Raw genomic sequence first — 27,668 nt, forward strand, 5'->3', positions numbered from 1 at the left:
TCAAAAGCATTTAATTATGCAAACTTTTTTTTTCTTCGTTTGATACACAATTGTCTATCAACTTGCATCACAAGTGTAAATCCTGTGTCATGTTAATCCAAGAGCTGAGTGATAGCAATTTTTTTCATAGACCAAGGCCTACACAATGGGATATGTGATTGTTAATGGACCTGTCACAAAGAGGATGCTTTGCCATTGTGTGTGTGAGTGCACGAGAGAGGGAGAGGAAAAGGTGCATGCGTAGTGGCAAGTGTTATGGTCGAATAGTTTAACAAAACCGTTTTAAAATAGTTCTTAGGCTATTTAAGCATGCAATTTGTGTCCATATGTAGGCTATAAACTACACTTTTGAGAGCCTAAAAGGCACGTTAATAGCCAGCTCAGGACACGATTTAGTTCAGGTCGGATTAAATTACGGCTGGCCCTAGGTGCATGTAGGCTAGTTTTTTCTATCAGTCCGTTTCAAAAAGGAGCAACTAGACTTTTTGACGTTCGCTATCGCATAATTTAGGACTTGTCTACTATGTCCGCTGAAGTGTCCCGTTATTCACAATTAACGGACGAGGCGGAGGCAAAGAACTCCGACGCATAGTACTCGAGTTTGTAGGCTAACTAGTAGCATAAACAGCATATCAGTAACATGCACCAATCGGGAATTCGCTAAATGAAGGAAGTGGGTGCTTTACTTATTGACAGGGGTGTAGTGGGCATTGGACGCGGAGGGAACACCATCCCCCCACTTCTTCCGGCATGATTTTAAAAAAATTATACAAAAATCAATACATTTTTATTTGCATTTTAATATTTAACAACTTGACGTTGTTGGCAATGATGCTAGGCTACACACCTCAAATAAACATTCTACAACATAAAAATATATTTAGTTATATATTTATGATCGTCATCACCATGAAACCCCCGCCTAAAGCAGCCTTGCCTATCAAAACAAGAGAAGAAAAGTGATGTGTAGACAGCCGTCATTCTAGTTTTGACGCGTCAGAAATTAACCCTGTCGCCCGCTATCTATGTTAAAAATGGCAAGTCTCCAAAAAAACATTGCCTTTTATTTCCGTAAAGATGTTCCGTCGTCTGATTCTGAACACACAGCCAGCAGCACCAACAGCAACGTCCCTCCAACTTTTGCTAACATTGTCGTCCCTTCTGCTAACACCGTCCCTCCAACTTCTGCTAATGCTAGCATGCTAAAGGTCGTCGCGGGAAGCTCCGTGGACAGCAGCTCACCTTTCCTCATATGGACTGAGGAGATGTGGGCGAAAAAAAGGTGGCATACCCCTGGTTAGATGCCAGACATGGAAAACTTGGCTGTAAAGTATGTTCTTCCATTGCTGATTTGTCAGTTTTTAAAACCCAAGGCTCCAGCTTGGGAGATGAATGGCGGTCCTTTACTGTCACCCACAGTAGAACAGAGAAGAGTATGATGCTATCCTCTCTTAGGAAAAAGATTCTGAAACACTTAGTCTAATGGCCACATTGCCGCTCAACGCATTCAGGAGAATACCAGAAGAGGGATACTGGAAACAGTTTGTGACACCATGAACGCTTCCTATATGAAGGCTTCTTGTGCAGTGTTCCGTAGTGTTTACTACTTGGCACAGAACGACAGGCCATTTTCAGATCATGGACTGTCGGAGTTACAGTGTGAGAATGGGGTCTAAACTGGTATAGGTTTGCACTCCCGCTATAGCGCAGATAACGGACCATATAGCTTCACAGATGCGCTAAAAAGCCTGCCAACGAATCCAAGCCATAGAAGGTAACATTTCAATCCTCATTGATGAATCGACTAGTTTAGGATCTAAAACTGCACTTGTATACCTTAATGTTTCTTGATTTAATTGAACTTCCGAATCAAACAGCGAACACAATCATGCATCATCTGCTGAAGTGCCTCCAAACACATGGCTTCGATGACGAATATTTAAAGAGACATTTAGTTGCATTCGCAAATGATGGAGCCAGTGTCATGTTGGGGGGAAAATCTGGCGTAGCAAAGCAACTGGCTGAACATTATCCCAATATATTCACTTGGCATTGCCTAAATCACCGGCTAGAGGTCGCTGTGGGTGACACTGTGTCTGACGTCAGTGGTGTGAACCACTTTCAAGCATTTATGGACAAACTATACACTGTGTACAGCAGATCACCCCAAAACCAAAGAGAACTGACCGAGTGTGCTACCGAATAGGAACAACAAGTGGGGAAAATCAGCCGTGTGTTGAGTACAAGATGGGTGGCTAATTCTTTTAGCACAGTATCTGCTGTTTGGAACAACTTTGAGTCGTTGTGTGCTCACTTCAGCTTTGCAAAAACAGATCAGAAGCGATCGGCCTCTGATAAAGCGGACCTTAAAGCAGTTTGTGTTAGATTTAGCTCTCATGTATGACACGCTGCATGAATTAGCCCTGCTATCAGAATGTTTACAAAAACGCACCACGTTCGTGGTCTATGCAGACAAACTGATCAACCGATTATTAAAATCAAATATATCGGCGCAATGTATGATTTCCAGCCGTCTTATTTGCTATTGTGGAACTATTTTTTCAGACACCTCACAACCGCGTATAAACTTCCGCTCAATATTTGAGCCTGAAGCATAGATAGTTGGTGGCGCAGTAATATCAACGTGCAATGAGTCTTCCAACAGAAATCAATGGGATTTTACAAAATGTCAAATAAAACACGACAGAAACTGTATTTTGCTACGCTACTTGTTTTGGAACATCAACGAACACCACTAACCACTCGGTGAAAACGAACGTTAAGGGTTGTTTGAGCATGCCTGTAGGAAGCCACTCTGACTAGTCAAAGGTGATTCAAAACGAGTCAGAAAAGTCGAGACAGGACCAATCGTCAAAATGTAAGTGTCCACCACTCTAGTTCATCCAAAACAAACCAGAAAAGGGACTCAAAGTGCTAAATACCGGAATTTTCCTTTAATGAAAAGCTAATCAAATGTAAGTTGCCTACTGGTGTTTTTTTAAGCAGCGCTGTCTGCCGTGTTTCATGTGTTTTAGGATTGGTTAAAGAGCCATAGTCTAGCCTGAATGAATGTGTGTGCAGTTAGGAGAATGAGATAATAAAGCAGCACATATTAAGATGGTTGTTGCTGATGATGTCTTTAATTGGAATAGCTACAATTTCGGCGTCTAGCAATTATTTTCAGACTGTGTGTGTTGGATATGTGCAACAGGCTTGGTCTATTATTTGTTATGACCAGGGCTTCGAACCGGTTCAAGGAATGAAAACGAAAACCGAAAACGAACGGAATTTTACGAGGAGCGGAAAACGAAAACAAAATGGTCTTCAACTGTTCGAACAGAAACATTATTCTGAAATCCACAAAACCGTTAATTACGTTTTTTTTTTTTCTCTATATATTTTATAAAATTTCACAAAAAGCATATCCTAAGTGTTCTACTCGTTTGATTGTAGGCGAACAGCCTAATAATTTGATTTCTGCCGCTTGAAGAAAAAAAAAAAAAAAAAAAAAAATTAATAAATGGACCTTTGGTCCAAATGTGTATATTTTGTCTTGCTGTTGTAATGTAACCTATCCGTCCTGCCACTTCGATCTTAGGCCAGCTCAGAAGGACTACTGAAACTGATTTGGAAATTGTTTGTAGCCTATGCGTAATAGCCTATTTTGCCTTTCCACTTTGTCGCTTTCAAAGTCGGATTTGAAATGTTTGCAATTATAGCCTATTCTATGTAGAAGAGTTAAACTGGAAATTTGAGATAGGCCTTGTCAGCAACAGACAGGTTCGTTTATAAACAGGGTTGGAATTATAGTGCAAGCTTTTGAAGATCTCCATATGGATAAAACTTAGGCTACAACCAGGTAAGGAGTTTAGCACGTATCCAGAAATATTTTTGATAAGAAATTATTTATAGGCATAGGTTAGGCCTACAGTAAGTCTGTAGGCTATGGGATGGATAGCCCATCTGAATGTTTTTGGATGCCGCCTGTGATTTATTATTTTTGGGCATAGCTACGGTATAGGCTAAATCAAGGGGAAATAATGAGTACGTCCAGGGTGCGATTTGTAGGGGGGGATGGTTAGGATTTCCCCCCCTCTGGTTTTTCTATCCCTACCTCTGCTAAATTATTTTTATCGTTGGGGGGGACAACATTTATCCCCCTCTGCCCCTCATATTGATTAATGCTACTTCATATAAGTAAAGCGCTGCAACGTGAGAACAGTCTAGTAGGCTAGCCTACATAATAATCTGAATTCAGAAACGCACCGTCACCGTCAGCACTGATGCTGCTGATACAGTGGCAGCGTGATAACTTAATTTGGCCTTGATCGTGCAGGACATTTCAGAATGTCGAGTGTGTAATCCATCATGAATGGCTAGGTTCAATGGAAAAGTTAGCTGGACAAATGAAAGAATATTGTCCGAAGGAACATTAAATGAGGAGGATAACAGAAAGGATGGAGGCAGCAAAAGTAGAGAAGTCATTTCAGATGGGGCAAGAACAAGGTGAATTTGTATGCTTGTCAAAGCGTAGTCCTACCCTGCATTAGAGGAGCTGATCATCATACCAAGCACACTCGCTGTTTAAAGTCATACACCACGGTAAACTAAAATGTTACAAAGGTGGCAAAAACAATATAGGGTATTATTAGCCATGACACTACTAGGCTATGAATCGTTCGTTTTTTTGTTTTGGGTGGGATTTACAAACTTATTCAAAATCATCACCCCCCCACCCCCCCTCTGGTTTTACACAAATCGCACCCTGAGTACGTCTATTCTAAGGTAAAGTCCACAAAAATAGACTTGATAGGCCCGCCAAACACTGCCAGAACTTTAAGAACGAACGATATTTTGCGTTCCGAACTGGTTCAGGACCGATATGTTGGTGGCGAAAACGTTAACAAAACGAAACAAAAATAATTCAGTGGAAATGCCTGGATTCCAGTTTCTTCCAGTAGCAGCAACTGGAATCCATGCATTTCCACGGAATAATTTTTGGAATCTGATCCCTTATCATACCTGTTCATTCTTACTCGTCGCCGACTTTATCGTGGACTAAATTCAAGATGGCTGCAAACGCTAAACTTCGTGAAGATACTGTCTGTATAAATCGTCTTGTAGGTAAACTACCAGTTTTTAAAGTTCTCAATGTCTCGTTTTAAATGTCAGGGCCCTCGGAAGTCTACCAATGAAGTGTGGAGATACATTGAGCCTCAAAAATGGTGTAAAAAAGTGATTTATTTGCATGGCTAGCCCGATGCCGAAGCACCACCATTGAAAAAGCTGTTGGTAGCATCGGCTAACTAGCGCCAGATTTTGGAGTGCAGGGGACAAGCCAAGATGGGCTATGAGACATACGTTCACACTCGGTATCATGTATCAACACAACACACTAGGTCAATATCACACCGGAATTCTCCTTTAACACCTTGTCATTTCGCTTTTGTCCAGCCGTTCACCTCCGTGAACCTTGCGCCCCGTGTCTAAAACATATTTCAGGATGCCATCTCACCATGAGAAAACGTAACGTTATGGTGACGGTGCTAAGAGATCAAAGCTTTGGCATACTTAGTAAACGTCTTGCACATAATATTGAGCTGAATATTTAGTGGAACTAGCCTACTGTAGCATTGTGTTGATAGATAAAAAGTTGCCCATTTAACCCTAGCTCTCCATTTAGTGTGTGCGCTTGTAAAACTAGTGTTGTAGCCGGTTAGCCGACACAATCCTGGTGCCGTAGCTTAAAACAGAGCCTACCATTTTATTTTAGGAGGAAAGGTGTAGGACCTACAGTGTTACTTTGGGAGGAGAGAAATCGATGTAATTTGATTCTTTTTGGAACTGAAATATCAACAACCTTCAAGCAGCAACCTCTTCAATCAGCATCAATATCAGTAGGCCTATCACATGATTCACTATTTTGTACGTAGGCCCAGAGGACTAGGGGGCAGGCTATATATTGTCATCAAGTACTGTAGGCCTATAGTAAATAATTTACTCAATGTTGGTTTAAGTTATAAATGTAGCGGGTAGGACGTAGGCAGCGGGAATTGCGCCTTGATTGGATGCCTTGATTGAATCAGGTGGTGGCCGCTTGGCGTGTAGGAACAGAAATTTGTCTAGAGATTGTTTGAGAAATGAAGTCTCAGTCAGCCAGGAGTAGAGTCAGAAATCTCAGAGAGCTTTATTCACGAATATCGGGAGACCTACGTCGTGTGGCTAACAGACGCAGTCTGATGTTACAAACAAGGAAACACAATTTATACCCCCCTGACAAGTCAGACAAGACATGACATCTCCATTAATGGTACGCAAACCTGTTTACGACTTAGTTACCCAAGAGTTAACCATATCTATAAGGTTGTATCCCATAACGACCGACATCTATGGAATCCAGTCAAGACTGACCCCAAGACGGAGCAGGGCCTACACAGACTCCTTCGAAGACACACACACACACACATACAGTCGTATGCAAAAGTTTGGGCACCCCTCCGAGATTTCATGACAATTTGCTCTTCCTTTATAATAGAAGATCACAGCAACAAGATTTGTTTTCCTACAAAGATGTAGACGTTTGAGCGTTTTCCAGACCAAAATTCTTAGAGTAGCATTACATAGTTTTATTGTAATAAAATAAAATGCAAAAAATGGGATGTGCAAAAGTTTGGGAACCCTTTTAATAGCATTCATTTCAAGACCTGTACAGATTTATAGCTGAGAGGTTGCAGCACAAAACTGCTTTGATTAGCTCGTTAGACCTTCAATTACAAAGACAGGTGGAACTAATCATGAAAAAGGCTATTTAACATAGGTAATAGCTGGCTGTGCTTGTCCTAGGTTCTTTCTTAGAGAGTGGCAACATGGGGACCTCAAAACAACGCTCCACTGACCTGAAAGCTAAGATAATCGTGAATTAGGAAAGGGTGGGGACCTGTCTGTCTCCACAAAAATGTAGTTGTGAAATGGAAGGCCCACAGTCCGTGACCTTGAAAAGGCACAGGATGGTTAAAATAGTCACAGAGAAACCAAGACCACCTCCAGAGAACTACAACAACATCTGGCTGCTGAACAAAATACAGTGGTCCAGGAAGAGCTAATTGAGACCAAAAAAAGCCTTTCCTGAGTTATTTGGTCATGAGGTATGCAAAAGCACATCTGGACAGGTATTTTGCAAAATACTGTGGTCAGATGAGAAAAAATTGAGTTATTTGGTCATAACACGAACATTCCATGCATTCCAAAAAAGAACTTGTTGCCCACTGTAAAGTTTGGTGGAGGATCCATCATGTTATGGGGCTGTGTGGCTAGCACAGGTACTGGAAAACTTGTTAAAGTTCAGGGCCACATGAATTCCTTACAGTATCAGGAGATTCTTGACAAGAATGTTCAAGAGTCAGTCACAAAGTTGAAGCTACGACAGGGTTGGATCTTTCAGCAGGACAATGATCCTAAGCACCGTTCAAAATCCACCAAGGAATTCATGCAGAAGCACAGGTACAATGTTCTGGAATGGCCATCCCAGTCCCCAGACCTTAACATCATTGAAAATGTATGGATGCATTTAAAAAAAAAAAAAAAAAAAAATATATATATATATATATATATATATATATATATATATAAAAATATTTTATATAATTATTTAAAAAAAAAAATTTATTTATATATATATATATTATATGAAAAGGCTGTCCACGCACGGAGGCCAAGAAACCTGACTGAACTAGAGGCGTTTTGTGTGGAGGAATGGGCCAAAATACCACCTGCCAGACTTAAGGGACTTGTCCTTGGCTACAGGAGGCGTCTACAGGCCGTTATTGCAGCAAAAGGAGGCAATACTAAATATTAATGGAATTATTTCTTAGGGGTGCCCAAATTTATGCACATGCCTATTTTTTTTTAAATGCACATAAATATGTTTCTGTTGGACCAATAAAAGTTATTTTACTACTGAGATGTTTCTGTTACCATAAGGTATAACATATGTTAAAATAAAGTTGCTGCTTCAAAAGCTCAGCAAGTGACAAACTGATGCAGTGGTTTTCGTAAGGGGTGCCCAAACTTTTGCATACGACTGTAGCATGTCGCACCCACACACACAGCATGGCTGCGCAAATACCTTGAACATGGCATTCCACAGATGTTACCTCATAAATCTCTCCTTCACTTTCTGCTTACAGCAGCGTCTCTTTCTTCAACATGTGCACAGGCCATACCAAAAGAGTAAATGGTTGAATATAGCACACACATATATGGCGAACACCCTTAAGGCCAAAATTTCTTAATACAGGCGCTACACTTTTAAATCCAGCAAACTGCCGGTGTCTGTGCGGTTAGTGCCGTGGTTACGTCCAGCTCCTTGTCTCCACAAGCCCTCGCCGGCTACAAATTGTGTCTGTGTTTCAACAAAAATTCACCAGTTTAGAGTGTGACCGCTAACTTGCTGAGTGCTGTTTGTTGTGCCGAGAATTTTGGCCTGGGTATGTACGAGTAAAAACCAGACAGCAAAGTGATCGCTACGGAATTACAACTAAACTACAACGGCCTGCGTTCTTACAGGAGGATCGTCGTACGCCACCTTGGCCACTGTTTTTCCTGTGCCATGTTTTTAGTATTCAGTTGTGTGTGTGTGTGTGTGTGTGAGTGAGCGAGCGTGTGGGAGGGAGGCCCACCGTGCTGCCCATCAGTCTCTTTTGTGTTTTGCTGTATGTTTCATGTTTGTATGTTGTATGTATTCTAGGCCATTGGGTTAGTGCAATATTCGGGAGGGGTAACAATCTTGTTGTATGGTCACTGGATTGCTGTGTATAGTATATGAATTGCTGTGACGTGTGACGTGCCCTATATATATTCTGTGTTTGCTGATTGAAACTTGCTGAATCTTTATTGAGTGCTACTTATCCAAACACCTTGATTTTGCACATTGTTGTCCCTGAGTTTGCTGCACAGAGGCCTAATGTCTGTTCTAATGTGTGCATCTACATGAATAATAACAAAATAAACTGTATTTTTACTTTTATAATACTCCAGTGCCTCTCTCCACTTATTTCCCTTTATTGGGATAGCCTGCTTGTAACATCTACAACTCAGATTGTTGGTTATTAACCTGTAACTGGTTTAAAGGCCCCCTATAGGGGTCACATAAACAAAACATGTTATAAATGGAAAAAATCCATGGTTCTGCGTCACTGTTGGCAAAATTATCATGATGGCCTATATATTTCAACCATATTTGGTTTAGTCTTGTGTAGGCCTAGGCTACTTTGCTCTATTATAAATTAGTTTTCTTTAGGCATTATAGGCTGTATTGTAATATGCTATAATGTTTAAAATATATGTATCTGGCCCCAGCTGTGGCGCAACTGGCTGGGGCACCTGCACCGTAAGCCGGCGACCCGGGTTCGATTCCCGCCCCGTGGTCCTTTCCGGATCTCACCCCTGCTCTCTCTCCCATTCACTTCCTGTCACTCTCCACTGTCCTATAATTAAAGGCATAAAAAGCCCCAAAAATATATACTTTAAAAATATATGTATCTCAATGTATCAATACTTCCCATAAAAGTCATCAGAACCCTTAATTTAAAGGGTTATTTTTCAAATAATGTATTCCAAATAATATATTCCAAATATATTTTATTTAAGACCCTTTTCTAGTGCCACCCTTGCATAGGATTTGCCCCATGAATTTTATGAAGTGTAGGTGATGTAAATATATACGGTAGCCAGGTAGCCAACACTATAGTACACTAAAGTACTCGTACCATCGGGGGGGTTCACAGCCCTTGTTCTGAGTGGTGTGATGAGCTGCTCTGCCAGGTCCTCCAGCCAGCTTTTGTAGCCTCTGTACTTGTTTCTGAAGGTTGTTCCTCCAACAGACCTTGCAGCAATGTAGGCATTGTGGCAGGACACAGCCAAGAAAAAGAAAAACACCCTCCTCCACCATTTCTTCGATCGATGCTGGAATCCATAGTAGCCAACCATTTGATCAAGCTGATCGACGCCTGGAACACACACGACACTCAGTTGACACACATGACACTTACACATTTGCACTCAAAAGACCAACAAAAGTCAAACAAACCTTTCATGTACTTCTGGTAGTCTGCGAGTGAAGCTGGCCCTACCACCGGGACTTGGTTGGCTCTGTCTTTTCTTCGATTCATGGTCCCCACCCGGTTGGCACGATCAGTGCCGCAAGCGTACAGGCCATGGGTCTTCATCTCCTCCAAGAGGTTTACCCCAGTGTAAAAAATGTCCATAAGTGAGAGCCGTAATATGGTCTGGCTAAATCCATTACCACGCGGTGTCGAGACCCTTCACAACCAGCATAGACCTGGAAGCTGGTCACGTAACCTGTGAAGCTCTCTGCGATTACCCATACCTTGACACCCCATTTTGTCGGCTTCATGGGGAGGTACTACCTGAGGGAGAGACGCCCTTTGAATCATGCTATCATCCACAGACACCTTGCCATCTACCTCATACAGTGCCTGGAATCGGGCAAGGAGGTAATTTAGAAACCAGCACATTTTCCACAGCTTGTCATCGTGGTTGTCATCTGCTGCCTGGTTGTTCTGGAGGTGTAGATACCTAAAAAAACCCTTAGACCCAGGTAAGTTACCTTGGATGAAAGCATAATATAAAATATTATCCTAATTGTCATGTGTTGTGACATAATATTCTGTCTATATTGTAAATTACTTTGGACTGTAAGCTACTATTTATACTTGTATGTGATGATGACAATAAAAATATTATGCATAAAAACTGTCTGTTACTGAAAAGTATTATACTAATACATCTGTCTGTGTTGTAAATTGCATTCACATGTGATGATTACTGAATAAAAGTATTATGCATAATACTAATACATCTGTCTGTGTTGTAAATTACATTCACTTGTATGTGATGATTACTGAATAAAAGTATTATGCATTACATTTCTCAACATAAACTGTTAAGTTCTTATTACAGCATCATCACAATCAATAAGTACTATTATTTGCCTTACCTTCAGATGGCCACAAATCTGTCCCGGGCCATGTTGCTGGTAAAGATATTTTTACTCTGTCGCCAGTAATCTTTTCGTACTGGCAGCACAAGGAGTCCCATGCCCATACAAATCCCGATTAATGTCTTCATCTCTGGCACAGTTACGTGTGACCACCTTGCCATTTTTGCTCTAGATGGAGTTTGTTGAACCTGCTCACTGTAAGTATTCGTCTCAGTAACAAGATGCGCCCAAAGTTCCTCAGTAAAAGTTAAATGCCTGCAGCAGTGTGGCATATGCAGGTAAATCGACTTTCACCCCTGGTGTGCGGTTGAAAACACTCCGTTGATTACGGTGGTAACTCTCAGTCTTCCATTCAGTCTCAAACCCTTCAAATTCATCGTCCACCTCGTTGTCTTCAAACAAATGTCGTAATCATAAATCCTGGTCGATTGGTTCTGCGCGTTCAAAATCATCAAACTCATCAGCAATGTCATCGAAGCCGAAAAACTCCTCAAAATCACTTCCGTCTGGATTCTCTTCGCTATCAAAGTCCTCTATGCTTGCTCGAAGAAATTTCAAAACAATGTTACGAAGAACATGACGATACTCCCACGTGTCTATTCTGATGCATTTCATTGGCCCAGAGGCCGATAATTGGTGCAAAATACCCCTTATACCCGACAATTGACGTATACGCTTTCCCACCGTCAATGATAGAATTACGCAACAGCGCCCCCGGCTTTAATGGTAGAAATGCGGCAAAGCTTTCCCGGCCTAAATGGGTTAAAGCAAAGTCCTTTTAGGCAAGTCCCTCCACTCGGCGGCCATTTGACAACGCTTTTTGGGCACTCGTCGGGCATCCATTTCGGTAGAAATCGCTGCGTCGCGCAAGGCTTCCGCGACACCAATCTTGCTCCAGCGGCGAGATCACAACACATGATTGGCACGATGTCTTCACAACACACCATATGATTGGCTCAATGTATTCACATCACACCACATGATTGGCTCAATGTATACACATGTCGACGTTTTGCCGAGGAAGGGGTGGGATATGTGTAGACAACGGCCATATTGGCGTGACAAACTAGCCCCATGCATTTCTATGGAGTATTTTTTGAGTGCTGTGTCTCCACATTAGAAAGTCTCTGGTTAAAGTAATGATGGCCACTCGTTTCTGTTTACTTAGCTTTTTGGTTCTTGCCATAATATGAATTCTAACAATTGTCCAATAGGGCTGTTGGCTGTGTATCAACCTGACTTCTGCACAGCACAACTGATGGTCCCAACCCCATTAATAAGGGGAAAAATTCCACTAATTAACCCTGACAAGGCACACCTGTGAAGTGAAAACCATTTCAGGTGACTACCTCATGAAGCTCATTGAGAGAACACCAAGGGTTTGTAGCGCTATAAAAAAAAGCAAAGGATGGCTACTTTGAGGAATCTAAAATACAAGACATGTTTTCAGTTATTTCAGTACATAATTCCATAATGTGTTCATTCATAGTTTTAATGCCTTCAGTAAGAATCTACAATGTAAATAGTCATGAAAATTGAAATGAAAATTCATTGAATGAGAAGGTGTGTCCAAACTTTTGGCCTGTACTGTATTTCTGTAAGAATATTTTTGCTGGCATCACATAAAAAGGGCAGTATCTGACAAATTGTCTGTATGAGGTGCCTCAAGACTTCCACTGTATGGAGGTCCTTCCTGGTGGTCCTTCTCCGTTTGTTGTTTCCAACAGGACAGAACTAGGAGATGGAGACAAAGGAGTAGCCTCTCGCTGCAATACAGGGGGAGTATATAGAAATAAAAACACGATAGCACTTTAAGAAAAAAAATGCGTAGCCCATGCTAGATTTGACCAAGGGTTCTGACATGAGTCATCTTACACTAATGTTATGGTAGACTGCTGTACAACCACAGAAATTCATAATACTATGATCTAACGTGTGCTACACAGCGAAACCTCGATGCATTACTCTTAATTAAGCTACGTCGTAGCTACTACATCAAAATATTGTCACGTGGAATTTTGTAGCCTACATTCAACTGGTCCAACTGGCTGGGAATACACTTAAAGTTATGTCGCAAGCAATCACTATTTGCATCACTTTTCCTACCCGTAGTATAGATCAGGATCATGGTGTTATGGGCAGTCCCATAACACCACCCATCAGGTTGTAAAACGTAAACTTTTTCCTTTGAGCTCCACTTTGCTTGTTGTAGGCTTTAATGGTCCTGTACTGGGCTTGGACGTTTTTCGGTCATCTACATCTTGCAGCGCCGCTCCGATTTGTCTGAATCTTACAATACAAACATGCATCAAGTTCAGCAAGATTTGCACAATGAAGGAAAAAGTGGACTGCACTCATTGATTTGCCGCTACCAGAACAGAAGCCTCTCTGTACACTTTCAACTTTGGTTTATCTGTAGAAACCCTATGGAAACCACCACTGAAGTATAAGGCTATTTTGAACTTTGTCAGCGGTTTTAAAAGACAGCCTTAAATATACACTGTTTGTTAGCGGTTTTGTCATAGAAACAATAGTGTCCAACGTCTATCTGTCGCTATGTTTCTGTGACGTTTGTACGTAATAAGTCGTTACAAACTGGTATTGCTATATCTACTAACAATTGCTAACAACAGACACTTGCTAACAAACGTTAGCATTTTGTTCTCGACTTGTTGACTAACTGGAACGCAACCAGCTCCGCTTTTCATACTGATATGACATCATTCTGAATCCCTAGTCGTTTTACGAGACAACTGGAACACGGCATAAGCCCTCAGGACGTTCAGACAACAAAGTCTGTGAGTCTGTTAGGGGGACATAATGGGGACATAATGGGTGCATTTCGTCCATCTATTTGTCCATCCTCCCTTACTTCTTTCCTCCCTTCTTTTCTCCAGTCCTAGCCCCTCTTTCTAATTAATTTTGTGAAGGAAACAAGGAAAGAATGTAAGAAAGATGGAGGAATCAAGGAGAGACAGATATGACAAATTAGATGTCCTTCTCACTCACGCATCCCTTTTAAGAGACATCAATTACTGATAATGCAGCGAAGCATCACCTCTTAGGTTAGAATAAACGGATCATTGTTACACAGAAATTGCAGAGAATATTAACTATAAGTAATGGAAAAGTCTGGAACAACCAACAGTCTTTCTATATCTGGCCGCTCAGCCTAACTGAGTAATCTGGGACGAAGGGCCTTGGTCAGACAACTAAGGACCCAATGGTCACTATGAATGAGATCTATAGTTCCATTGAGAAGATGGGAGAAGCATAAAGAAGGACAAACATCAGTGCAGCTCAGTGCCTGGTTTCTTCCACACACGCTGTTGGGAATTGTGGCTAAATTGTTAAGTCTTTGTTTCATCAGACCAGAAGATTTTACTTGTCATGGTCTGAGAGTCGTTCAGGTGCTTTTTTCAAGAAATGGCTTCCATCTGTCCACTCTGCCATAAAGGTCTGATTGGTGGAGTGCTGCACTGATGTTTGTCCTTCTTTACGCTTCTCTCATCTTCTTAAAGGAACTCTAGATCTCATTCATAGTGACCATTGGGTCCTTGGTTACCTGTCTGACCAAGGCTCTTCGTCCCGGATTACTCAGTTAGGCTGAGTGGCCAGATCTAGGAAGATGGAGGCTACCGTGCTCTTGGGCACTTCCAATGCTGCAGAAATGTTCTTCTACCGTTCTCCAGATCTGTGTCTTCATACAACCCTGTCTCGCAGGTCTACGGACAATTCTCTTGACCTCGTGGCTTGGTTTTCACTCTGGCATACACCATCAACTGTGAGACCTTATATAAAGAGATGTGTACCTCTCCGAATAATGTCCAGTGAATTAATTTAGGCACAGGTGGACTCCAATCAAGTTGTAGAAGCATGTCAAGGACCATTGATAGAAGTAGGATGCACCAGAGCTCAATGGCAAGTGTCATAACAAAGGGTCTGAATACTTATGTAAATGGCATATTTCAGTCTTTTATTTTTTTTTTTAAATATTTACAAAACACTCCAAACACTTGCTTTTTTGTCAGGTGTTGGAGTATTATGTGTAGATTGATGAGAAAAAAAAATTGAATCAATTTTAAGATGAGTCTGAAACAACGAAATGTGGAAAAAGTGAAGCGCTGTGAATACTTTCTGTATGCACTGTATTGGGTACCCCTTAAGCTACATGAAAGCCTATTGAACTACTCTGCATGTTGGAAAACAATGCTAAGGTCATGTTCCTGCATGGTTACTACAAAGTTAGTGAAACAGTACCGACAGAGATGCCATTCTCACGATTACAAGTCAGTGTATCATGAAAATGGGTTTGAAGCCATTATTTTTTTTAAGTCTTTGGCCACCCCTGTTGTTCAGTGTTATGCTTTTGAAAGCTGTATGCAAGCTCAAATAATTTCTAGCATTATGTATTCATCCAACTATCTTTTTTTGAATCTGTTGTTACCTATCCTTTTCCATTAGGATAGCGCATGCTCCTGCAGCAGGTAAAATGGCTGTGTTTACTAAATGAAACAAGGCATACAACCTTTCATTATTCAGCCGTGGCCTACTGGTTAGCGCTTCGGACTTGCAGGGGCGGATCTAGAGATTTTTTCCTGGGGTGGCGAAGGGGTGGCATGAGGTTCCAGGAGGGGGGCCATGGACATTATTCAAAACTTAAAATTCTACGGATTTCATTGAATATGTTTTGTTCTCTACATTACATTACACGAGGTGGGAGGCAAATCGGAGATGTAGCTGGCGTTTTGGATGATGCGGGTCTTAATATGTGAATTTCTTTCTCTGTGTAGTCTGTACTTAAATTATACAGTGTCAAAAAGCAATTCTAGCGGGGTTTGGAGGTATGTTCCCCCAGAGAATTCTTTTAAAAAATGACCCCTCAAATGACTTCTAGTTAGTTTTGAGGGAATATGGATACATTTATAAAATAAGCCATAAATAGATTTAGGTTATATGGATTGAAACAAGATTCTGATGATTTAGGGGTATTTTTAAAACATGACCCCTCAAATGATGTCTTCTAGTGAGTTTTGAGGGAATATGGACAAATTTAGTCATACAAAATAAGCCATCGGTAGATAAAAAAAGAATATTAATATCCAACACTATCTAACTGCCTTTTCCAAGTATGTAGTCTAAATTACTGAAACAATTTGTGAAATAAGATACCAGAGACACTAGGCAAATATTTATAGGCATGTCATGCAGTTGGTAGCACCATACATAGGTTAGGCTATTGCAAGGCTTAAAACAAGGACATTTTCTGTGCCTTTAAGTTAGGCTATTATTTTTAAGACCTAATATTATATAGGTATTATAATATTATGATGTTATTATGTTAATGTTTTTGCTCAGAACGAACCTAAATGGAAATCAGTCCTCCTCAGTCCCTGATCTTTAGTGCCAAATGTTACGTCTTGCCATTCACAATTTAGGCTACTCACTCACTCACAAAGTGGTGAATAAGGAAGTACATGTATTCTGTATCAAAGTACCTTTATAAATATCCTATTAAGAAACGACCTCAAACACGAGTGAACAAGCAACATGTTCATTTCTTGAGGACACAAACTCCTGTGCTGGCCTCAGCTTGTTGGTTCATCTACCATCAAATGATTGAAATCTATCACCCAATGAAACTGGAAGATTTAACTGGAATCTAAGCAATTACATCTCATGCACAACGCTTCATATGTGATGTGCTTTCAAACGTCTAGTCTAGTAGCCTACTCTGAGTAGGGTTTGTTTGAAAATAGTAGGCTACTTTTACTTATTGTGATTGAGTAGGATTTCAGTCATGTAACTGTAGGCTACTTTTACTTGTGTAGATTGATTTACACCATATCTGAAAAGAAAGGGTAAAAAAGAAAAATTTCACATGTTTTGAGAACCCGTGTTGAATTATCACGTGTATGGGTTGACATTGACAGCAGTATTTAGGCTACAATCAAATGTTATAAACTAGTGACAACACAAATAGACTTTAAACGTTAAACGTTAAGCTACGCATGAGCATGCCCTTATTATCTGACCTGACCATCATCAAAAAATTCGATGAGACAAAGTCTTGCGGATGTAAATGACGTAGACTAACAGTGAGGTTGTTGCCGGGTTAACTGATGGTCTGATTATGGACTTTTTCGACTTGGTGGTTAAACTTACCACTTCGTTGTAGGCCTACAGACAGTTGACACATAGTTGCATGCACTGTGCAATCTGCTGCCAATGGTGAAATTTCGCGGGGGTCACTGCGCTGATGGTGATGGGTGAAACCATTGTGAGGGGGCGGGGGATTCTAAATCGGCGATTTCTGTTTGAGAGGAGTTTGGTGCGGGTTTCACACCTTCTCACAGTCCAACATGTATGAACATAAAATATACTTAAAAAAATATTATCTGATTTATAAATGGGGTGGCAACAGGGGTGGCAAGACTGTGTCCCAGGGGTGGCAGTTGCCACCCTTTGCCACCCCGTAGATCCGCGCATGCGGGCTTGTAACAGGAGGGTTGCCGGTTCGAACCCCGACCAGTAGGCACGGCTGAAGTGCCCTTGAGCAAGACACCTGACACCTGCTCCCCGAGCGCCGCTGTTGTTGCAGGCAGCTCGCTGCACTGGGATTAGTGTGTGCTTCACCTCACTGTGTGTTCACTGTGTGTTTCACTAATTCACAGATTGGGATAAATGCAGAGACCAAATTTCCCCTCACGGGATCAATAGAGTATATACTTACTTACTCATACTACTAGTGGTTTTTATTAACTTCAATATGAATTCCCCCTCTGTGGAAACTGAGTGTATCTGTTGGGGGTCCAGAGGGGAAATGTTTTGTGTTTCTGTGGTAACATTTTAATTCTTATGATTAATATTGTCAATTAAAAGTTTGTATGTTTTAGTATTTGCACACTCATGACATAGCACACATTGCACACATTCAGTCTGCTGTCAGGGAAAATGTCTTGGAGAGTATCTCCAGGCCTGTAGATGGCACCCTGGGAGGGAGGACGGGGATGGGGGCAGGTACCATATAGCTGGCAGAGAAGAAGGAATTTTAAATGCCAGTGAGCAACACCTGAACATTGCCTTGTCCGTTCTCTTTGTATTTTAAGCTCAAGCAAGAGAACGTGGTTGTGCCGTGCCCCAAGCTCCCCTAGACTTGGAGGCCGGTAATATATCCACAGTTGTGTAATGACCAGTATTACATGATTGTATGTCAAATTTACATTGTACATTTTTGGACTAAAATTTGGACTACCGTGAACTTAGGGCACAATGCTGTATTTATGGTAGCATGGGGTTGTGCTTTATACTGCTGTAATCCGTTTTGATGGGAAACTTGTTTAAGTCAACTAAAAGGCTTGCGAAACACCAACTTACCAACTGACATTATGTTTTCCAATATTCTAATTATCTTTCATTGGTGATGTTGCTGGTGACATTCTGCATTCTGCCTCGGACCACACAATTGCATTATGCATAGCTTTGGTGACCAGTGGGAATGGCAGGGCCATTGTATCAAGTTCTAGCAGCTTAGTATCATTATGGACCAAACCACCTTAGTATGTTTATGGACCAAAACATGTCATTGACCATATTTTCATGTAGTTTGAATGCACATGATGAACATTTTTAAATATATTAATCAAATTGTCATTGTGGGTACAGGTCATTTGTGACAGGACATTTGTGTGTCTGTATGTGTATGTAATTCCCTAAAAAATCACAAGGTGTCAGTCTTGGCCTTGGTAGATATGGGATCCTGAAGGAGGACATCAAAAGCTTTTAATCATATTTTACATGTATCCCCACTGTGTAACTGGGAAAAATCAAAGCTGAATGTACTGTTACAGCAGTTCTGTGATTATGTACAGTTATCTGTCTTAACATTTGAACTGGATAATACATCTAAATGCACTAAGTACATAAACATACCTTAACAAATAACAGTGGACTGCCTGTTCATGCAACAAAAAAAAATCATTTTCCCCTCTACAGAAGTGGAGAATTATTACCTTTCTCCTACAAAGGTAATAATTTTACTTTACTTTTGGGATAACAGGTATAAACAGATCAAAGAGTAGCACTTAATCATATTTCCCACTTTTGGCAGTCAAATGGTGATGTGGAATTGTGCTCCAATACCCTAGGATCTCCATTGTATTATCATTCATAGAACAAATGTTTAATGTATCTAGACAAGCAATGGTCTACTATGGTGTGTAAAGATGGATGGATGTGCAAAAATGTAGTGCAGTGCAATTGATTTTTTAAAACATATCAAAGAAAATATTTATGAAAGGAACAACTGCACATCTTGCTAAATCTGTGATCTGTGTTTTCCTCAGCTACATAGTGAGGCAAGAGGTTGGATGTGTTTTTGAATATAGCTCACAAAAAGCACTACACATTTATACAGCGTGAGATAAAGCATTACAGCCAACCTAAAGTTTAAACGTAATTTTCTATTGTGTAATAAGTGCTGGTATAATCCTCGTTTGCAAGAGGGAGCTGGGTTTGATACAGTCTAGTCTCTCTCTCCGAAACAGAACCGAACAAATTACAGTATGTACTGGGTCAATGTTTTCGTTTTTTTTTGTTAAAGTGCATGGTAATGGTAATTCATAATATAAACTTAGGAGGGGATATTAAACAGCACTGTATATTAAGAACCACAAAAATAAATAAATACATAAAAAGACATGAGTAATGCTTAAGTATTATTTTCATATTAACAATAAAATGTCACAACAAATTTCATTGCACATTGCCACATCATAAGCATTAATGGTCTGAACAGGAATTGGGCATGGTGTTTTCCGGGTCTTTCCACAGGAGTAAGGATGACCCATATGACATAAGGAATGATAGGCTTGTATTTGTACTACTCTTTTGATGCAAGTGTTCAACTAAGTGAAAAAAAAACACCCTCTCAAATGAGAAGTATTGTGTCCATGTCATTCACGGTCTAGTGCATCCGTGGACAGTTTATTTAGAAGTAGTCCTTGGGTAGTAGGATTGCTGAGCAGGAAAGGCTTCCACCCGTGTTAGGTGTCCGGCGGTGTGTGGAGGAGTCTGGCTGATGAGTTAAGGTGGAAGGAGAGGCGGTTTGAACGTGCAGGTCCCAGCGCAGTGACGAGGGGTCAGCATCTTGCATGAGAAGTGGTGAAGAGCATCATGAGCTTCTAGGGGAAACCATACTGATCACTTCATGTATCGACACACAATTTAATCATTTAATCTGTCAAACGTATCATTGACTGTCTATATCCTCAAAAACCTATTCCAGAATAGCTACATTATGTGTCAGAATTAATTTAACAACATGAAGGGAAAAATGCAGCAAAAAGTGAAAGAGATCATTTTAAGAAAGGGGTTGAATCAAAACAATCATCATTTTCAGTGAAAACTTAGAAAGTAGCACTTGCATATATTCGTTACGTTATCTGAAATAAGTTCTCTTGAAACCAAAAAGTATGATTACCTTTCAGCTTCTGTTGAATTGCATAACGAGCTTTTCTCTCTTGGTCCAACTCGTTGCACAAAGTGTCTTCGTTTAAAAAGAATGAATATGATATTACTAGACTGTCAGTTAACATTTTTACTGATGATCAATGCTCTCTATATTAAAATTGAATGTTTATTGATACAATATTGTGACAATCAGTTGTCAGATGTTCTACTTCATCATAGAAAAGATATTCACAGTGTCACATCTTGGTTGTTCAATAGAAGTTTCTTTTTCTTTTTTTTGAACGACATAAAATCTATAAAAAAATTTAGTCGAAAATATGCAAGTGTCACTTTTTTACATATCTTCATTATTCAGCAAACTGATACATATATACAATCTTCAATAAGTGCATTTCATTTCGGACTGACTACTCACCTCGAACAATCTGTAGCTGTTGTACCATTTCCTCTCGATATGACAGCTCTCTCTTCATCTGATCCTGAAAATTATCTGAGGAACAAATGTCCTTGAGATCCTTAATACATGGACAACATACCACTGTCATTATGGAGAAAATCTTGGGATAAGTTGAAAAGTTTGTGGAGTTCTGCTCTTGGTCATAAAGAACTGCAGGTTGAATTATTTGCCTATGGTGCTCTGATTATTCACCTTTTAAATTTTGAAATTCTCGCTCTAGCTTCTTCCTGAGCTCCACTTGCTCCACCAGCTGTTTTTGAAGCTCCTCTGTGGACATACAGAGAAACCAATGAATTCCAATGAGCCAATGGAAAAATTGCACTTTTTTATTTGAAGACTATAATAGTGTGTGTGATGTCTGTATGCTACTGAGACCTTGAATTTCCCTGGGGATCAATAAAGTATCTATCTAGCTATCTATCTAGCTATCTATCTATCTATCAATAAAATGAAGAGTTTTTGAATGTTAAATGTAATTGACTGCACTAGTGTCTACATGCATAGTGGTCTCTGCTGTGTGTGAGGCGAGCATTAACAGTTAAATCCCTGTGTTTTCAAGCATGCTGTTGCAAGATAATTAGGACAATAGCCTCAGGCTTAACGTTAACATCTGAGAATACAAAGGGGAATCTGCGATGTTAACACAGAGTGTGAAAGAGATGGAGGTCCTTATAAGATATCTTTGTATCTTTTAATTTATCACAATATATTGTACTTATACTGGTTTACCACAATGACATGCAATAGCTGCATCCAACAATGTAATGTATGCAATAAGATGTTAATTTAGAAACTGCATAGTATTATCAAATAACTATCATCCGTTAAATACATGAATATGAATTTACCAATTAACATGAGACATGTTTTGACACAAACTTTGTGAGCAATAAATTATTCCTGTATTCCTATTACACATCTTAGGCTATTATTTAAGTAGTGGATACTTAGTAGTGGATACTTATTTGCCATAATTTATTATTTATTGTCTTCCTTTTAAAACTATATTACAATGACCTATTGTTTACAGTCAAAGCGTGGTTTATTCATTAAGGAAAACAGTCCGTAGGCCTACCTTTCGCCATATTTTCAATGCCTTTTCCAGTTCTGGGTACCTCATCGCGCATCGCCTCGTCACCTGTGCCACATGCATATCAATTATTATCATTAAAGGTTTCCGATGCTTAGACCACATATAGATGTAATCCACACTGTATGACAGTGTTCAGACTTACTCGAGCTGTCTTTGGATACATCGTAGGTTTTCTGCAAATCAGATTCGTCCTCCGTTGGAATGACGCTTTGCTTAATTGAATCTTTTCATGTCAAATTATAAAAAGGCTCAATAAATATTAGTGCGCACTGTAAAGTCAGAAATACAAAAACCTTTATAGTGATATTATTACCAATGGTCTCCCGCGGACTCTGGGGAAATTTGGATACTAAATGAGATGCTGTAGACGAGAGCAGGTGTCCATCCTTTTCATGGGCATACACCTGCAGCAACCAAATGAAAAAAAAAGGAAATGTAACGTAATTAAATGCAACTTTTTATTTTACTAACCATGGCGGTAGAATTGTCACAATTATTGTAATCCACTTCCACGTCATTCATAATCAAATTCGAGTTATCATCTCAGGTTTACATGAGAGAGGGTAGTAGGCTATGCGCACAATGGCTGTAATTTGTGTCAGTGACAACAAAGAGAGTCCGCCAATCCCTTTCATTAAAATAAACTGAAAATTATCCCCCATTTTAACCCAATTTGCCTCAAGTAGCCAAGGCTTATGATCATTCTTAAGATAAAAAAAAAACTAAATGTTATTTTCAAATAGGCTACCGGATTAGCCTCCCATGACATTAATTGGGACAAAGGTGAAATTAGTTCAAAACTACTGGTCTTATTTATTGACACATTCACTGGAAGTAAAAGAATTAGATTTTACTGCATTGCCCATAGCTTAGTTGAATGTGTTATATTATTATTTAAAGTATATTTAAAGTAGGCTTATTTTAGAGAATCACACACACGTTGGTTTCCGTGAGGATACTCACTTCGTACACCACAGCATCTTTACTCTCTGGCACGTGCTTGCTCAGCCGCTCGTCATCAGATGACCCCGCCTCGCTGAACAAAACTCTCTGGAGATCATCCGGTTGCTGTGTTGGTCGAGTCTCCGAATCTTCACTTTCATCGGGATTGGCCTGAGACGAGATCCGCCCCTGGGGACTGTGATGATCTTCAACGGAAAGTTGAATTGACTCTTCATCTTCTGGTAATTTATTCGATTCCACGTCAACATCCGGGTCTTCTCCACTGTCAACGTCTGGAGAGATGGAGCGGTAACTGGAACTTTCACTGACAAAGTCAGGTGATAGGTAACCTGAACGAGCCCCTGTATATGCCTCCCTGTTGCCGTATAGTTTAGCAATGCTCTCAGCGTCTTTCACAACTGGCCTGAAAGCAGATATGTAGCTCACCTTTCGAGGCGTGCTGGGATGTCCCTCCGTTGACCTGGCCTCGTCCCCAGACTTTTCCTCTTCGTTCCTCGTGGACTGAGAACTTGAGCAGCGCTCACTATCAAAGAGGCTGTCTTTGGGTGTGATGGAGCCTCGATCATTTTGGTCAGATAGTTCGGTCTCACTTTGTCGCGTGGAAATTAGATCTGTATGCGGTTTGGGCTGTGGTTGTGGATATGACATTGGTAGGCCGCCTGCCGTGGGCCAAAACATAGGGAAGGATGGGTAAATATTGTCCTTTACTCCTGGCCAAAACACACCTGGAACGTTGGTCTTATTTTGGTCTGCAATACTGTCGTCCTTCTTATGACACAATCCAAATGTAGGGAATCCATAGGGATGTGGAAAGATTGGTGGTGGGATCTTCTGTAGTACCCCAAATCCTTTGCTGGGCACAGGGATGACAGGATAGTTGCGTACACTGTTGGTCAAACCGAGAGCACCGCGATCGTCTTCACAGCGTAGGGTTTTGTGCGGAACCTCGGGTGAACTAGTTTGCGTAATGTTGCTGGAGGCTGCATGGGACTTTAGAGAAGAGGACATTTCTGACCCACTAAGTGGCATCGTCCTTTTCCGGCTCCCGCCGTTAAACATGGCCTTCACGTCCTCCCAAGCATGACTCACGTCATCGGACGCGCTCTTGTCGGTGAGTTTCAGGTGGCGTCTCCATGAATTGAAGTTTGCTGCGTCTGGTTGTGTGTATTTAGATTCAGGTGTACGATGGGAGTGAAAGATAAATTTGTTCGGAGAAAAATACATATTACAGTAGGAGCACTTGATACATTTTGCTCTTGAGCTGTTATATCGAGCTGGAATGAAACTACCCCTGCTTCCCCATGCGCACTCGTGAGAGACGTCAAATGCAAAATTTTCAGGCAATTTCGGTGGCGCATGGGCCCCAAGGAAGGATTTACAGAGCCTCTCTGCCTCGCGCTTGGTTATCATCCCGCAGCGTCTGGATGAGATGGGCATCGCCCCCGCCCGCCTCAGAATCTCGAGCTGAACCGGGGTGCACTGCACACAAGTGATCCCAAGAGCGACGCGTCGGTTGTGTATCTCGTTATAGCTGTAGTTCTTCAAGAGTGTGTTAGATATCTGAGCCAAACAAAGCCTTTCTTGCCCATCTATCACCAAAGAAACTATAGGCACTCCGTATAATGCAGTCTCACTGACTTGATTCGGCTTAAGAGAATTGGAGCTAGAATAGGGTTGCAGTTCCTGTTTTGAATTTGGGGAAGAGCTGGAATCTCGTCCCGCTGGCAACTGGCCGGGTATTGGCTCCATTCCTGGAGATCTGATTAAGGGTAAAAAAAAGAGAAGGTTATTGGAATAATTAAATATCCCACCACATAGGCCAAAGGTTGAACGTTTTATTAGTATTATTTTTTAAATTAAGTTTACTAGAAACTATTATCTACTGTGATAGCTACTGTGATAACTGTGTTATTAGTATTTTATTTCAGACCAATAAACAATAGTAAGAAATATGCATTTACTGTAATATTCAAACAGTCAGACTACGCTTGGTATGCTAATAATCACAATTTCGTCATTGTTTGTCTGGTTAATATAATTATAAGCACATCCTTTGAAATAGTTTATCAAGAGGCAATTGTACCTGGAAATCTCGATTTTTTTAGACGTAGACTTTAGAAATATTTCCTGTGAGCTGTCAATGTCAGCCCTGCCGCTTTGTCAAAACTTTTATCACATAAATGTTTCAGATGTTTTCGTTTTTAATGTTTTACGTATTTAAAGTATAAAGAATTGTGAGTCAGACCTTTTCGACGTCTTTAAATCGGCTCTGAGACTAGAGTGATTACTTAAGCGCCTACTTAACGGCCTAATACGCAAAAGAACAGAAGGAAAGGGTTCTTTAGCTCCGTCAATGAGCTTATCGGAGAGGAGAAGACAACTAAGCCGATTTCCTTGTTATTACACAGGGTTTTCCTAATTTCTAATATAATATAATATAACTTATACTTTTAAAAACAGCAATTTAAACTATGAAAACATGCTTTAGTTTTTTTGACACCTGACACTGAAAATGCCCTCCGAGTTTAGAGGCAACTTCGGGCACATTGGAGGTAATCTTGCTCACCATCATTAAAAGTATTAGCCTAGGTCTTGATATTTCCTCATAATCTTCGGTAATCATTTTTCCGACAGTCTATCGATGACATCGAATTCATTTTGTCATATTATACAATACATCAATTACCTGAAATGATAATGATATCGATCTTAACTTACCTTTATCTCTGAGGAAAGAATGCTGTAAAATGTGACTTGTTACATCAAAAGAATGAGCAAGTCGTCACTTGGTCGTTCGAAATAATAAATATGGAGGTGCGTCTTGGCTCAGTGTCATTCAAATATCCTCCTCTCTGCGTGCTACTGTGCAAAGACTTCCATACTCCATGGCTGTTCGGCATTGGTGAGAAATGTAGGAAGATTGACCACATGTCAGTCCAGAAGCCGTCGCCACTCCTCAGCAGACTGAATACGTTACAGCACAGAAGAGCGAGCTAAAATAACTGCAAGGCACCCCACATCGCACGACCATGTCCGTATTAACTGTTTGCCTGCGGGACGTGCGATAGTCACGGGAACCCTGTTTGAATTCAGATGTGTCTGAGGAGGAGGACGAAGAACACGGGAATCGTTAAATGTTAACGATGATTAAGATATACTTTTCAAAACAATTATGAGGCGTTGAATAATTACACTTTGGGTTAGTGCGTAAAGACCAAGTGCTATGCAAAAACCGCTTTAGAGAGGTGCGTAAACAGACTTTATTTTTAAGAGACTTTTCAATTATTAACATTGTTAATGATGACTTTAAAAAAGTTTGGCATAGTTAATGTCTTTTTAAAGACATACCCTAACAGTATTGATAAGTATTACATCAAGTGTAACCTATATGTCAAACTCATTTCTGAGAGGCAAAATGTTCTACCATAAAATATTTTTCCAATGTATGAAATGCAAACAAATTAAAAAGCCACTGAAGTAAAATCGATGGCGACAAAATGTCAGACTTTGTCAGGGTACATGACCATCTGTACTAATTTTCGAGGACGCAAATCAATTTGGAATTTCAGCACAGTCTTTTTATTATTTGGAAAATGTATGGAACTGCATGTTATATGATTATATATGTTGCCTCTTTTGAAATATGCATTTACTGTAATATTCAAACAGTCAGACTACGCTTGGTATGCTAATAATCACAATTTCGTCATTGTTTGTCTGGTTAATATAATTATAAGCACATCCTTTGAAATAGTTTATCAAGAGGCAATTGTACCTGGAAATCTCGATTTTTTTAGACGTAGACTTTAGAAATATTTCCTGTGAGCTGTCAATGTCAGCCCTGCCGCTTTGTCAAAACTTTTATCACATAAATGTTTCAGATGTTTTCGTTTTTAATGTTTTACGTATTTAAAGTATAAAGAATTGTGAGTCAGACCTTTTCGACGTCTTTAAATCGGCTCTGAGACTAGAGTGATTACTTAAGCGCCTACTTAACGGCCTAATACGCAAAAGAACAGAAGGAAAGGGTTCTTTAGCTCCGTCAATGAGCTTATCGGAGAGGAGAAGACAACTAAGCCGATTTCCTTGTTATTACACAGGGTTTTCCTAATTTCTAATAGAATATAATATAACTTATACTTTTAAAAACAGCAATTTAAACTATGAAAACATGCTTTAGTTTTTTTGACACCTGACACTGAAAATGCCCTCCGAGTTTAGAGGCAACTTCGGGCACATTGGAGGTAATCTTGCTCACCATCATTAAAAGTATTAGCCTAGGTCTTGATATTTCCTCATAATCTTCGGTAATCATTTTTCCGACAGTCTATCGAAGACATCGAATTCATTTTGTCATATTATACAATACATCAATTACCTGAAATGTTAATGATATCGATCTTAACTTACCTTTATCTCTGAGGAAAGAATGCTGTAAAATGTGACTTAGTTACATCAAAAAGAATGAGCAAGTCGTCACTTGGTCGTTCGAAATAATAAATATGGAGGTACGTCTTGGCTCAGTGTCATTCAAATATCCTCCTCTCTGCGTGCTACTGTGCAAAGACTTCCATACTCCATGGCTGTTCGGCATTGAGTGAGAAATGTAGGAAGATTGACCACATGTCAGTCCAGAAGCCGTCGCCACTCCTCAGCAGACTGAA

General features: G+C 40.3%; 1 protein-coding gene across 9 annotated transcripts; it reads right to left on the reverse strand.

Moving 5' to 3' along the window:
* Positions 1–18,761: 18,761 nt before the first annotated feature.
* Positions 18,762–27,668, reverse strand: skor1a (SKI family transcriptional corepressor 1a). Of its 9 annotated transcripts, none has more exons than XM_048262345.1 (9): positions 27,415–27,668; positions 23,005–24,763; positions 22,355–22,445; positions 22,184–22,264; positions 22,024–22,086; positions 21,141–21,215; positions 20,907–20,981; positions 20,502–20,567; positions 18,762–20,167 (listed from the first exon to the last, which is right to left on the reverse strand). In XM_048262345.1, the coding sequence occupies exons 2-9, from the start codon at positions 24,751–24,753 to the stop codon at positions 20,010–20,012; spliced, it is 2,358 nt and encodes a 785-aa protein (XP_048118302.1). In that variant the 5' UTR covers positions 24,754–24,763; positions 27,415–27,668; the 3' UTR covers positions 18,762–20,009. The 9 variants fall into 9 exon arrangements, 7 of the variants coding, with proteins under 7 accessions (XP_048118302.1, XP_048118306.1, XP_048118304.1 ...); XM_048262349.1 differs by having other exon boundaries at positions 18,762–20,199; XM_048262347.1 differs by having other exon boundaries at positions 18,762–20,202.

The sequence above is a fragment of the Alosa alosa genome, chromosome 14, assembly GCF_017589495.1.
Source record: "Alosa alosa isolate M-15738 ecotype Scorff River chromosome 14, AALO_Geno_1.1, whole genome shotgun sequence".
Lineage (NCBI taxonomy): Eukaryota > Metazoa > Chordata > Actinopteri > Clupeiformes > Clupeidae > Alosa > Alosa alosa.

What these genes read in the sequence shown, in the direction of transcription:
- skor1a (XM_048262345.1), bottom strand. Translation starts at nt 24,753, where the DNA reads ATGGAGCCAATACCCGGCCAGTTGCCAGCGGGACGAGATTCCAGCTCT. An exon ending in TGTATCCAAAGACAGCTCGA is followed by an intron (nt 22,087 to 22,183) that starts GTAAGTCTGAAC and finishes CATGTGGCACAG; the next exon opens with GTGACGAGGCGATGCGCGAT. An exon ending in ACAGCTACAGATTGTTCGAG is followed by an intron (nt 20,568 to 20,906) that starts GTGAGTAGTCAG and finishes TTTTAAACGAAG; the next exon opens with ACACTTTGTGCAACGAGTTG.